Consider the following 14,922-nt stretch of genomic DNA (forward strand, 5'->3'; position numbering starts at 1 on the left):
CTGGAAACACTCAAACCTCCACCTGTTTCCTTACATTAGACAGTGAATTTTTGTAAGACAAAACCATATAGAGCTGAGGCAGGCACAAAAGACTTCATCTGGCAAGAAGGACTCTAGCGTGTTCTCCATCTTAAATACTGGAATAAGCAAGTTCATACAACCAGTAGTATAGCAGGTCAATCGCCGTGTGCTGTAATTCATTTACAGCACTCATCTTAGTTTTGATCCAACAGGCCAAAGGTTGGAGTTTAACGTAAAAAAACGTAAAAAAAAACGTAAAAAAAAAGAGGACTCCATTACGGGTTCAAATGCCACTCAGGTCCCCTTGATCAGGGTACCGTCCCCACACACTGCTCCACGGGCGCCTGTCATGGCTGCCCACTGCTCACTCAGGGTGATGGGTTAAATGCAGAGGAAAAATTTCACTGTGTGCACTGTGTGCTGTGCTGCTGTGTATCACATGTGACAATCACTTCACTTTTTTTTTTTTTTTTAATTCATTTACAGCACTCATCTTAGTTTTGATCCAACAGGCCAAAGGTTGGAGTTTAACGTAAAAAAACGTTAAAAAAAACGTAAAAAAAAAGAGGACTCCATTACGGGTTCAAATGCCACTCAGGTCCCCTTGATCAGGGTACCGTCCCCACACACTGCTCCATGGGCGCCTGTCATGGCTGCCCAATGCTCGCTAAAGGTGATGGGTTAAAAACAGAGGACACATGTTGTTGTGTGTATCGTGTCCTGTGCTCTGCAGTGCACCACAATGACAAGAAAAAAAAACACTTTCACTTTCATTTCATCCTTTTCAGCCAGTGCTGCAGGAAATAACAGGGTGTCAGTTTTGCTAACACAGACACAGTGCATGTAATTGTGTGGTGTAGTCGCACAGCACAGTGGTAGAATCTCCCATCATTCCCAAGGGGTGTGGATATAAATTGCCTTCGTTTTTTTTTTTTTTTTGACCCGTTCAGTGTGCTTGTGCATGACTGGGCTGACATTAAACAGCTCTTGAATCTCTGGAATCTTGCGAGTGATGCCACAGCATTAAAAGCTGAAAAGCAGAACAAACACACAACAAACAAAACAACACAACACAAAAGAACAGTTAAAAGAAGAGATCAGAGACAAAAGTGGCAAAACAAAATGCTTCTTAAATATATCTGAAATATCTATATTTAATGGCTTTGAACAATGACAATATCGTGTGTAAATTCAAACTTTATTTGCTTAAATATTCTGTAATATTCCATATGTTAAAGCTCACAAATAAAGTGTTCAGTCCATATTTTTTTTACAGAATTTGTGGTGCAAGAGGAAGTGTTGTCTCTTCCCCCTGGAAAAACACATCATACCTTCCAGTGTGGCACACAAATATTCATACACCTACTGTATCTCAAAAAAGAAGGGATATGAAAACTGTACAGGATATAATAACCTTAAACATTACAAAGTAGTTTTTTATTATTATTGTTACCCATCTCCCAAAAGGAGAAAATTCAAGTAGGAAATACCGATATCTGAGCAACGTCTTCATTCGCTTTTTAATTATTATTTCTTAAGCTGAACATAAAAAAAACCCAAAAAAAAAAACATTTAACAGCTAATCGGAGAGTCAGACTTTGTGTTTTGCGGGTGGTATCGAGTCTTCATGCATACAAAAGAAAGAAGAAGGATAAAAGATGAAAGGAAATAAATAGGTATAAAGGGGAGGGGATGGCTGTTCTACCAGATGTCGCTGGTGAGCTCTCGGCTCGAGAGGGGCATGAACGTGCTGTTGAAGTCCACCTCGGGCTTGCCCTTGGTCAGGGTGCTGCTGTGGGACGCCTGGCCATTGAGCAGGGCCATGGGAATGTTGCAGTACATGTGGCGGGCGGCCAGCGTGCCCATCTGCATGGGCGAAGGCGGCATCTCGTACTCGTAGCCCCGGCAGAAGTGCCGCACCTGCGGGTGGGCCACGGTCTGGTTGAAGTCCGGGATGTCGGTGTGCGCCGGTGCCAGGGAGGCAGAGGTGGTTGTCATGGCGATGGTGGAAACGGTCTGCAGGTTGGCGAAAAGGCCCTGCTCGCCAGAGTCCAGCACCTGTCGGCGCGAGAGCGCCACCTTCCGCTTCACCGGCATCTCATACTGAACCTTCTTCCAGAATTTGGAGCTGAGCTGGCTGCTCTTGGGCCCTCGCCACTTCACCACAGACAGAACCTTGATGGTGTGTTTCAGTGCCTCCACCTCCTGGTAGTTGATGACACTCTTGAGGTCGGCGCACTCGATCATGATCACCTTGATCTCACCCGTCACCAGCATGTTGTGGAGGCGGGGCTCTAGCTGGAAGATGCTCCACCCACGCCGGGCCACGAACTCCGGGGTCAGAACAATGATGAGGCGGCGACTCTGCTCCACGCTGCGGGTCAGATCCTCAATGTAGACTGTGGTGAAGAGAGGAGGACAGAGAGAGATAAAGAAAGAGAGAAATGTTCAGCTTCACTTAACTGACTGTCATATCCAAGATTCTGAGTATCAAAATCGAACAAAACAGAAATCTGCATCCATTTAAACTGAACAAATTAATTACAGCAGCAAAATACACAGTTACATAAAAAAAAACATCAGTTGATGTTTCAGTGCTGAAACAAAGTTTAATCATAAATGTTAATAACAAATCAGCACTGAAACAAGTACTGAAATATAAAGTTTCTCAAATAAATATAAACAATTCAGCTTTTTTCATACTTTATCATATCGTACTATTATCATACTTATTAAATATGTACTTATTTTGTTGTATTAAAGTGATATAATGAAACATGATATCAACACTGATTAGATCACTGTGTTCACTGTGAAATTCACTCTTGAAATGTTGTGGTTATAATACCTGTAAACGCATTTACATTTTTTACCATTTATCAGACGCCCTTATCCAGAGTGCCTTACAATCAGTAGTTACAGGGACAGTCCCCCCTGGAGACACTCAGGGTTAAGTGTCTTGCTCAATTGGACACAATGGTAGTAAGTGGGGTTTGAACCTGGGTCTTCTGGTTCATAGGCAAGTGTATTACCTACTTAACTAGTAGCTTAATGTACTTCATGCAAAACAAATGTGGGAAACAACACAAAGAGATCTTTCAGAAACAGTCATTTAATTACAGTTACACGTCTAATTAAAAGTAATATCTTCTATAAATTTATCATATAAAATATAGTTGACTACATAAATAGTATATATAAATAATATAGCATATAATAGCATATAAAAGTTTATATAAATAAACTTTTTAACATTGTTTTCAGCAAACATGTTATTCATTTCTTTAGTTTTAATTACATTTTTCTTTCTGTGATCCTTTGAATTGCTTTTTGAATTTTGAAATTAAAAAACCCAACACTGAGCAGCCACCTTCAGACACTTGTCCTCTTCTGTTCTGTGGTGATTGTCACCTCTGGCTCTTTTCTCCTTTATTCAGTGATTTTGTTCAGCGCATGACTTCTTCAAGAGGTCGCAACATGGCCAGCTGAACCTCTTCGTTCTCCAGCCATACTGCTGTTCCCTTTCAATGAGAAGTTCTATACCAATAACATCCCTTCTGATTATGTGAGGCATTTTTCCCTCACCAATCTTGAGATTTACATTTATAGTATTTATCAGACGCCCTTATTTAGAGTGGCTTACTGTCAGTAGTGACAGGGACAGTCCCCCCGGGAGACACTCAGATTTAAGTGTTCTTCTCAGGGACACAATGGTAGTAAGTGGGGTTTGAACCTGTGACTTTGTGGTCTTCTGGTTCACAGGCGAGTGTCTCACCCACTAGGCGACAACTACCCCAGTACAGTAACAGTAATTTAGCACATACAGAGAGTCACACTACATTCGAGGCTATGGTTGTGACAATGAAAAATGGCTGTTTGCATCTCTAATGTGTAACAATCTTCAAGGGTAATTGTCAAGTCACCCAGTAGACCATTCCCATGGTGTTTACGAAGAAAAGGAAACCCGTTGACATAAGAGATGCTTTTTGCTGTGGTAATAAATATTTAGAACATTTATAGCAACTCCCCTCCATGGTAGCTCCAAATACCTTAATATATCTACGGATTCTGCACCATAATTGACCTTATTTACATTCATATTTCCATTACCCACATTAAGTGTGGTGCTGCAAAAAAAAAAAAAAAAAAAAAAAAACAGAAAACAAATTGCTGCTGAAATCTGTTACACAGTTACAGAATCACTTCTACATTCAGGACTTATTCTGCATACTATAAGAAATCGATAATAAAAACATTCTCTAAAATCAGATTTCTCCAGCAATTACATATTATAAAAATATTATTCCTGCTTTGGTTGTGATTTGTTTAGGTTTCTGTGTTTGACTGAAACCAGCAATTTCATTCGAGGGTGGTGATACATTAATATATACAATACAATAATCTTATAAACAAACACATTTCAATCTGTTCAGATTAACGCTGATTATTTGTTATGAACTTCACCTGAATTGCTTAAAAACGAACAGAAAATAAGAAAACATTCAAGCTGTAATTATTAGGACTAATACATAAATGAGTGGTTTGTATGAAGTTATTAGCAGATTACTGGGTCACTGGTTTACCCCCTGAATAAAAATGGTGTGATGAGGGGTCATTTAAAAAGCAATATTAAATATAGTATATTATTTTACTTAATCTTTCTGTTCAGAAATTAGCAGAACGATGTAGTTTGAGGTTTAATCTAAAAATCAGTCTTGCATTAAACAAATATATAATTTCCTAAAACAGCATATTTCTAAGAACTTAAACTTTATATTTCTTTCTATTACAGACGCAGACAGCACGTGACTGGACAGCGCTGGATGTCCAGTGGTGGAGGTTGGGCTTTAGGTCTTTGAAGAGCTGAGTGTCCATATGAGAGTCAGAGAAAGTCAGCAATAATAACACCTCCTCCACTCCCAGAGCAGGCAGCTTAAAAAGCTATAAATCCAAAAAAAAAAAAAAAAAAACTATCTTACTACACGGGACAGTTAAAAATATCACTGTAAAATACTGTGAAGTGCTGTAAATGACATTCACGAAACCAGTAAATCAGGCTCCTGCGAGTACACAGCGCTATTTAAAAGTCTAGGATCTTTGTCTCTTTAGAAATTCTAATCACAAATTAATAGACTTCCTGGTTTGTGGTTCTGATTGAATGTTTCTCTTGAGCCCAAGGACCAGCTATGCCGCGGATCCTCACTAAATTAATGATGGATGAGCAGAAACACATTGCAATTTCACGGTCAATTTACAGAGCACAAATAATGCAATTTGTACAAGCGGCGTAGCTCAGCATGCATCTTCACAGAGCCTCTTTAAAGATGCTCTGATGATGGACATTAGTGATCAGTGGACATTAAATAAAACTGCACCAGACGAAACTTTTGAGTTTAAACAGCAGAGATGACTTATGAAGGATGAAAGCATTATTTGTGTTTTCTGGCACCGTCAAACTGGATGTGTGTATTTCTAAAGAAATAGAATTGGCATAATGCTGAATTCCTCAAAGTGAAGACTGGCACTTTTCCATTTCATAATGAATCAGACTGAAAATATCGAGAAGCACCTTCAGTGCACTCACTGATGGTGGAGGCTCATACAAATGCTCACAATAAAAAATGGAACAAGAGAGAAATAAACGCAATTAAAAAAGGAAAAAGACTAAATGTAAAAAAGAAATAAACAGATAAATTGTTGTAAGTATGAAAGAATGAGACCACACACACAAAACCATCCACCATTAGTTTGGGGGCTGCATATTAAGACCAAATTTAACTTAAGAGATGGCAAAAATCCAATCTGCCCCAGATTTTGTTGCTTTTGCTGAAAAATGAAATGTCTGGCAAGAAATACAAGTCTTCTGGATAATATAAAGTTTTAAAAAAGTTTACGTCATAATGGCGTTTAGACCACTTGGCCTCTGCATGTGGAGGAGGCCTGCTTCAAATTGGTGGGGAAACTGACTTTGTTTATGGACATTTGGGGGTGCAGGTGGTCTCATGCACATGACAAGGATGAGCTCTGTTCAAGCTTTAGAAACAGGCTGGATTGTGAGGGTGATCTATGGTTGTCTTACCTGCCTTCACTTTGTGTGGTTTTTGTAACATGACTGTGTTGTAATAAAGGCGGTTTCTGTCTCTTTCTCACACACACAGAAACAGAGAGAGAGAGAGAGAGAGAGGGGTGCTCTTGGTCTATTTCTGTAAGCTCCTGGGCTGTAAGACATGAAAAGTGCAGACTTGTTGATTCCACTCAGGCTGCCTCTTTAATAATGTAAGCGGTGGGGGTTTGTGTGTGTGGAGGCGAGTGGAGCTGCTGGTGTGTGTGTGTGTGTGCGTGTGTGTGTGCACGCACAGGATGACTCACGGCTGCTGCAGCACCATTGTCTCAGAATTACTTCCCCATTACCTGACACGAGTGGTGCAGCAGCAGCTCGGCAGATGATCTGCAGTAGATGGACAGAACGTGCAGCATCCTTCTTATTTATTGGCCCATCAAACATCCCCTCCTCTCTACGCTGGGAGTGGGTGACGGGTCTGTAGCGGCAGGCGCGATCAAATGAAGATGTGCTTTTGACTTGATTGCAGGTGACAGGCGAATGAATGGCGTAGAAATTGAAGGCGTTGTGAATGATAGATGTCCTCCCGGGCGGGAGGGCGGGGTGTGAAGTGCAGCCAGACTGCTGACTTACCGGTGCTGGGCATGAGGTCCCGGTCGGGCAGGAAGAGCTTGTAGCCGTAGTGCTTCTCCAGCACGTCGGGCAGAACCTCCAGAGCGAACTGCTCCTCCTCACTCAGCTCCCGGTCCACCGAGTCCAGGTCCACCTTAGTGTAGGACAGGTATGCATCATAGTCCTTATTGTCTGAGTACAGAAGAACACAAGAAAGAAAATTCACTTTATTAACTGTTTGTTGAATACATTTATTTATACTGCGTTTTTCTCTGATTTATGAGAACGTTATACAGGAGAATACAGGTGAAGTGACGGGACACATCAGGAAACGTAAAATCTGCTGCATTCTCTAGAACCGATTATTTCCTAGATCTCAATAATCAACAATGTGAAATATTATTCGCGATGATGAAGTGATGTTGCACGCCGTCATCGGTACTGAGGATACCCCGGATGATTTCAGTGGGAGGCCTTTCCTGGCTGCTGCACAGCCCGTTGTATTCAAATGATAAGAGGCAACACATGACAGACAAAAGCTTGAGGCACTCGGCAGTAGCGCGATGTGAACAGAAGCTGCTCTGTATCTCGAGTAAAAAAAAAAGGATCATTAACATGAGAACATCAACATCCATCTTGATTCATTGAATGTACGGATGGAAAAGAGGCCACAGTTCACCACTTATGAATAGAGGTTTCTAAAACAGTCATGTAAAATATGTTTTTTTTACAATAAAACACCGTAGACACCTGAGCACTGTTTTTAGCGTGTTTACACGTTTTGTGTTCGCACACAAAAACATGACGAGTGTTTACACACAGACAATAGTAAAAAAAGGGTTAGGGTAATACCACATGAACAGATATTATTGCAGGACAATTTATATATTTACTAATCAAAATGATGTGATTATATTAGGGCGTTATATTGGCTATAGTGGGCGGGGTATAGGCAGACCAGTGAAGAAGAGTGGGTGGAGTATAGACAGTCTAGTGAAGAAAAGTGAACGGGGTATAGACAGTCCAGTGACCAACACTGAGTGGGGTAGACAGTCCAGTGACCAAGAGTGGGTGGGGTAGACAGTCCAGTGACCAAGAGTGGGTGGGGTAGACAGTCCAGTGACCAAGAGTGGGTGGGGTAGACAGTCCAGTGACCAAGAGTGGATGCGGTAGACAGTCCAGTGAAGAAGAGTGGGTGGAGTAGACAGTCCAGTGAAGAAGAGTGGGTTGGGTAGAAGGTCCAGTGAAGAAGACTGGGTTGGGTAGAAGGTCCAGTGACCAAGAGTGGGTGAGGTAGACAGTCCAGTGACCAAGAGTGGGTGGGGTAGACAGTCCAGTGACCAAGAGTGGGTGGGGTAGACAGTCCAGTGACCAAGAGTGGATGCGGTAGACAGTCCAGTGAAGAAGAGTGGGTGGAGTAGACATTCCAGTGACCAAGAGTGGGTGGGGTATACAGTCCAGTGAAGAAGAGTGGGTTGGGTAGAACGTCCAGTGAAGAAGACTGGGTTGGGTAGAAGGTCCAGTGACCAAGAGTGGGTGGGGTAGACAGTCCAGTGAAGAAGAGTGGGTGGGGTAGGCAGTCCAGTGAAGAAGAGTGGGCGGAAGGCAGTCCAGTGAAGAAGAGTGGGCGGGGTAGGCAGTCCAGTGAAGAAGAGTGGACAGGGTAGGCAGTCCAGTAAAGAAGAGTGGGTATGGTGTGGTCAGTTTAAGTTGTGCTGTCGTGAAAGGCAGTGGGGTTTCATGGTTGCAGTAATGAAGTGCATGATGTTGACAGTGTTGTGATGAAGAGTGTGCAGGGTGTGGCCAGGCCCAGAATCACTCACCATCCTCAGCCTCGTCACTCCCAAAGTGGCGGCGGTAGCAGAGCATGAGCTCCACGCTGTGGCATTTGTAGATGGCTGTGAAGATGCCCAGCAGCAGCAGGATGGCACCCAGACCCCCAGCCAACTCCAGACGGTACATGTCTGACACAAGGCAGAGTTCAGAGGTCAAATGCACGTTCCAACACAGAGCACATTCTGAGACAGTACAGTGGCAATGGGGCGTTTCATTTAAATCTGTTCCACTTAAGAAAAACAGATGCTCTTTCAGGTCCTAAGTGACCCTTAACACAGAATTTACGCTTCTTCCTAAATAAAGTGCTCTACACTGGTTGTCTAGCTATCAGCCCAGTAAGGAGCTTTCAATGCAATAAAAGTTATTTATACACCTTATACTTTAACTGAGCTTCCACTTTAAATGGTAAATAACTGTTCTTCCAAATGCCCACCTCTTTTGTATGTGCATAATGGTTCTCAGGTAATTAGCCCAAATCAATGGTTCCCATTGTTCATTAGCCTATGCGTACATCAAAAAGAACTAAATGTACATGTTTACAAAGATAATAATATTCGGAATTAGACGCTAACATGGGAACAGGAAGTATTTATTACCATAAACTGAATAAAGGTCATACTTAAAATAAGTATTCATTGGAATAGTACAGGTATAATTTTGCTTATTGTCATTATATAGTCATGCAAACACATCATTCCAATATACTTTCAGGTAGAAAATCTTGCCACTGGTTTTTGCCGCAGAGTGGTTCCCTCGGCACACAGCTTCATAAATAATCTACAGCACATAAGGAAATTGTCCTTCCATTCTGTATCAGTGAATTTATTTAAGATGCCTCGTCTCTCTATCCAGTCTTCACTTCGCACTTGTGTATCAATCCGCCATCTCTGAGTGCACAGTGAGGGCAACACAGACAAGCAGTGCACAGGTTTGCTATTGTAGAAGTTATCCTCCTATGTATCTGCTGGCATGTGAACTCACCAAAAACTTTTTTTTTTTAATTGTTAGCAGTAACATTATGATTTTTGGGGTCAGATATTGTTAATGGGAATGTATTCTGGGTGTCATAATATTGACATTGCATAAACTTTTATTTACAGATGAGGAATACAACTGTACTTAAAAGTGCTATTCATTTGCAAGGACCATGCATGGAGAACAGTCTAGACTGGCTTTTTCTTACTGCCAGACGATGTTCCATGGAGGGAGGAAGGCAGTGGTCTGAGTGAAATTTCAGCAATTTCTAGACTGAATTACTTTACTTTACTTTACTTTACTTTATTTGGCAGACGCTTTTATCCAAAGCGACTTACAATGGGAAGACACCAGCAATTCTCGTTCGATTTCTATAGAATATCAAGTATACAAACTAAGAGCCCTGATAAGGCTTAGACTTGTCATTGAAGAACATGCTCGGAGAGTGTTGGGTGCTAGACTAAGAAAAATTATAATGTATTTATACATTTTGTATTTGTTTGTTAAATGTGTATGCATGTGTATGTGTTAAATTTGTCTGTAATATTTTTGGAATAAGAGGGTTTTCACCTTCTTCTTAAAAGTGGTGATAGTCTCGGCTAGTCGTGTGGAGGAGGGTAGGTTGTTCCACCAGCCAGGGACAACAACGGAGAATTAATAGAGTCTCTCTCATAAGATGCAAAGCTCATCGTTTGAATGTCAGAAATGGTCCTGATGACAGTAATGACCCCACACTTGAATGTGCCGCGCTCTCACTGACAGCTTCTAATCACTTATGCCATAGAAGCTGCCGCTCTCCATAAATGAGCCATAGATCTCTCTGCCAGTCACGCCATCAGACAATGACATCCTTCTTCCCTGTCGTGTGGGGTCTACTTGTCAATGACAATGACAAACACAGACCCCACCATCCCATCCACCATTGAGATCCCTCCAACTTAACCAGCAGCTGATCACAGTAGAAATTATGGCTCTAGTTTTATTTCCTCATCCACCCAAATGTTCAGGACAAATCATTTATAGCTGGATCAGCATCTTAACAGACAAAAAAATGTTTACAACGCTCTTTTAGATTTTTCTACATGATCACACTGAGCCCAGCTGTAAACTGAAATCTTGACTAAAGAAAATGCTACTAGCCTTTTGACAAACTTTTTTAAAGCAAATGTCACAGGTCATCCTGGCTGGATGAAGGAGGTTCAGCAAATGAGCAGTGCGGCCAGCAGAGGGAGCTCCAGTTCCAGCAGAGAAGCAGCCCTCTTCCTTCATCCTTCACCCACCAGGGAGGGATGATGCCAAAACCGCGTTTCAGCTTGAACACGGAGACGGATCCAATCCGGCAATGTTTAATGATGTCAAACTCGATCGCTCGCGAGATCCGCTGACATGGCCTCCATGCCAGCTCTGAGCCTTCCCTGACTCTGACGCGTCTCTCGTCAGGTGAAGCACACACGTCCTGCCATGTTAAGTGCTTCTAAAAGTACCTCGGGGCTTCGGGGTCTAAAGTGAACAGGCTGAAAGCGTGCCGGCCCCGTTCATTAATGGTCACAGAACGTGCCTCTCGGGGGGAAAACGGCGGCGCTCGACGAATTGTTTTCCTCCTAAAATGAGACACTTAAAGCCACAAAAATGTTTTATAAAATTGGGGCCGTCTCACACGTTGCAGTTTGGAGGGATCTCGAGTTGCATTGTTCATGGGAAATTCGATTACATGGCCCTCCCTGCATTAACGCGAGCTTCATGTTTCATATGTTCATTTGAGGCCTGAACTGAAGTCAACCCTAAAAACCCAAGGGACAGTTTGCGTTGTAATGCTAATCGATTTGTGTATGTCCATTCATCCCTTGCTTCACCCCCCGGCCATGAATTATATTATCGTAGACCGAGTGATGGAGGCTATTCCTTTATAACAGATTTAGATACGCTTGTTGGTGGAGGGCATTTTTTCTTCTGAACTGAGAAACTGCATGTCCCCTCTTATAGAACTCAAGCACATGGCCTAAACATATAAACATATAAAGGCATGCCGTGACTCAGAAGATATGCTTTCTCTCTTTACATAATCAGAGACAGAGAGACAACGTGGTGTTTGGGAGACTGAAAGACAGAGGGGAAGGACGATTCAAAGAGCAAAAGAGGAAGAGTCAAAACTTCTCAGCCATGACTGTATGTCTGTGTTGTGTGTAAGTAGCATGTGCAAGTATACACAGAGGTGCAATGTTCAACTGAATTCAGAATGTTTGTATATGCCACAAATCTGTCACAGCATTAACTAGCTATTGTGACCAGCACACTAGCTCACTGAGGTATAAACGTGTAATAACCTTTTTCCAAGAACGTCCTAGAGATGCTCAGTCAGCTTGAGATCAGAACTCTTTCAGATGTTACTTAAGCCATTCCTGCACTGTCTTCTGTCCTCCACCTGCGTCAATGAGTCATTTGGACCATAAGTTGTTCTTCGGCACTGATATCAGTGAAAATCAATGTTATTGATCTCAAATGTCAGTGGCTTTAATGTTGCTGTCCTGATCCGGTCCAGAACGGGCAACTCCGGGTCCGGGAGTTTCATGTTCGTCCTGTGTTTCCTGATTGTCCTCACCTGTGTATGATTGTATAAAGCTGCCCTGTTCGTCTCGTTTGCTGTCGGGTCATATTTCCTTTGTCCTGTGTTATTCTATTAAACCCCTGTTTTGTGACATTGTGCGTATGCGTTCTCGTTCCTCGCCATGTCCAGCCATCGTGACAGTTGTGTATGTGTACGTACGTCATTGTTGAGGTATGCTCAACAATGTGTCACTGTTTTCTGCCACCCCACGAAGACTCCCAGAAGATCATGCTCATAACTTGTTCTCTGCCCAGCAGACAGGCACTATGTGGTACCTTTCTTCCGGAGTATGGCACTGCCACGGCTGCGGCCGATGTGATTCTCCACATAGCAGGTGTAGTTGTTGAGATCTGTCTCCTCCACTGTGTCAAACATGAGGGACAGCTCGACTTCCTTTTCCCCCAGGTACTCCCTCAAAATCCTGTCATGATAGGCAGAAAACACAGAACAGGCTTAAAACAACAATCAGAATCAAAAGAAACTAAATTAAAACACCACAGGGAAAATGATCCACAGAGAGTAAACACACTTCCCCACAGAACAGTACCGAAATTCAGACTTAAAACAGCACAAAGAAAACACACAAAAGCACAGGGATACAGCACAGAGCAAATGATCTTATCAGCACAGAGATACAGACTTAACAGAGCACAGAGAAAGCAGACAAAAGCACAGAGATACAGAATCAACAGAGCACAGAGAAAGCAGACAAAAGCACAGAGATACAGACTTAACACAGAACAGTAAAAGCAGACCAAAGCACAGAGATACAGAATTAACACCTCACAGAGAAAGCAGACAAAAGCACAGAGATACAGAATTAACACAGAACAGCGAAAGCAGACAAAAGCACAGAGATACAGACTTAACACAGCACAGAGAAATCCGACAAAAGCACAGAGATACAGAATTAACAGAGCAGAGAGAAAGCAGACAAAAGCACAGAGATACAGAATTAACACAGAACAGTAAAAGCAGACCAAAGCACAGAGATACAGAATTAACACAGCACAGAGAAAGCAGACAAAAGCACAGAGATACAGACTTAACACAGCACAGAGAAAGCAGACAAAAGCACAGAGATACAGACTTAACACAGCACAGAGAAAGCAGACCAAAGCACAGAGATACAGAATTAACACAGCACAGAGAAAGCAGACAAAAGCACAGAGATACAGACTTAACACAGCACAGAGAAAGCAGACAAAAGCACAGAGATACAGAATTAACACAGAACAGCGAAAGCAGACAAAAGCACAGAGATACAGAATTCACAGAGCACAGAGAAAGCAGACAAAAGCACAGAGATACAGAATTAACACCTCACAGAGAAAGCAGACAAAAGCACAGAGATACAGAATTAACAGAGCACAGAGAAAGCAGACAAAAGCACAGAGATACAGAATTAACACAGAACAGCGAAAGCAGACAAAAGCACAGAGATACAGAATTAACACAGCACAGAGAAAGCAGACAAAAGCACAGAGATACAGACTTAACACAGAACAGTAAAAGCAGACCAAAGCACAGAGATACAGAATTAACAGAGCACAGAGAAAGCAGACAAAAGCACAGAGATACAGAATCAACAGAGCACAGAGAAAGCAGACAAAAGCACAGAGATACAGACTTAACACAGAACAGTAAAAGCAGACCAAAGCACAGAGATACAGAATTAACACCTCACAGAGAAAGCAGACAAAAGCACAGAGATACAGAATTAACACAGAACAGCGAAAGCAGACAAAAGCACAGAGATACAGACTTAACACAGCACAGAGAAAGCCGACAAAAGCACAGAGATACAGAATTAACAGAGCAGAGAGAAAGCAGACAAAAGCACAGAGATACAGAATTAACACAGAACAGTAAAAGCAGACCAAAGCACAGAGATACAGAATTAACACAGCACAGAGAAAGCAGACAAAAGCACAGAGATACAGAATTAACACAGAACAGTAAAAGCAGACCAAAGCACAGAGATACAGAATTAACACAGCACAGAGAAAGCAGACAAAAGCACAGAGATACAGACTTAACACAGCACAGAGAAAGCAGACAAAAGCACAGAGATACAGACTTAACACAGCACAGAGAAATCAGACCAAAGCACAGAGATACAGAATTAACACAGCACAGAGAAAGCAGACAAAAGCACAGAGATACAGAATTAACACAGCACAGAGAAAGCAGACCAAAGCACAGAGATACAGACTTAACACAGCACAGAGAAAGCAGACAAAAGCACAGAGATACAGAATTAACACAGAACAGCGAAAGCAGACAAAAGCACAGAGATACAGAATTCACAGAGCACAGAGAAAGCAGACAAAAGCACAGAGATACAGAATTAACACCTCACAGAGAAAGCAGACAAAAGCACAGAGATACAGAATTAACAGAGCACAGAGAAAGCAGACAAAAGCACAGAGATACAGAATTAACACAGAACAGCGAAAGCAGACAAAAGCACAGAGATACAGACTTAACACAGCACAGAGAAAGCAGACAAAAGCACAGAGATACAGAATTAACACAGAACAGCGAAAGCAGACAAAAGCACAGAGATACAGACTTAACACAGCACAGAGAAAGCAGACAAAATCACAGCACAAAGATACAGACTTAATGTCACGTCTCAGGGTCATGTTAGGAAGACATTTTTGGGAACAAATGGATTTATTTGAACACAAAACAAAGGAAATTCAAACCTGGCATGAAGGCTGACAAAGGAAACATAAAATTAACAAAAACAAAGCCTAAGGCGTGTGATGGTCATCAGAAGTCTAACTAACACAACAGTGCCCAGACA

General features: G+C 42.1%; 1 protein-coding gene across 3 annotated transcripts in view; it reads right to left on the reverse strand.

Moving 5' to 3' along the window:
• Window positions 1-1,211: 1,211 nt before the first annotated feature.
• il1rapl2 (interleukin 1 receptor accessory protein-like 2) overlaps window positions 1,212-14,922 on the reverse strand; it is a 229,673-nt gene continuing 215,962 nt past the window's right edge. For all 3 annotated transcript variants that reach the window (XM_028960794.1, XM_028960793.1, XM_028960795.1), the window contains 4 exons: window positions 12,386-12,531; window positions 8,518-8,658; window positions 6,716-6,886; window positions 1,212-2,420 (listed from right to left, as the gene is read on the reverse strand). In XM_028960794.1, the coding sequence (XP_028816627.1) occupies window positions 1,723-2,420; window positions 6,716-6,886; window positions 8,518-8,658; window positions 12,386-12,531 (1,156 nt within the window). In that variant the 3' untranslated portion in view covers window positions 1,212-1,722. The remainder of the gene's footprint in view (window positions 2,421-6,715; window positions 6,887-8,517; window positions 8,659-12,385; window positions 12,532-14,922) is intronic.

The sequence above is a fragment of the Denticeps clupeoides genome, chromosome 18 (assembly GCF_900700375.1).
Source record: "Denticeps clupeoides chromosome 18, fDenClu1.1, whole genome shotgun sequence".
NCBI lineage: Eukaryota > Metazoa > Chordata > Actinopteri > Clupeiformes > Denticipitidae > Denticeps > Denticeps clupeoides.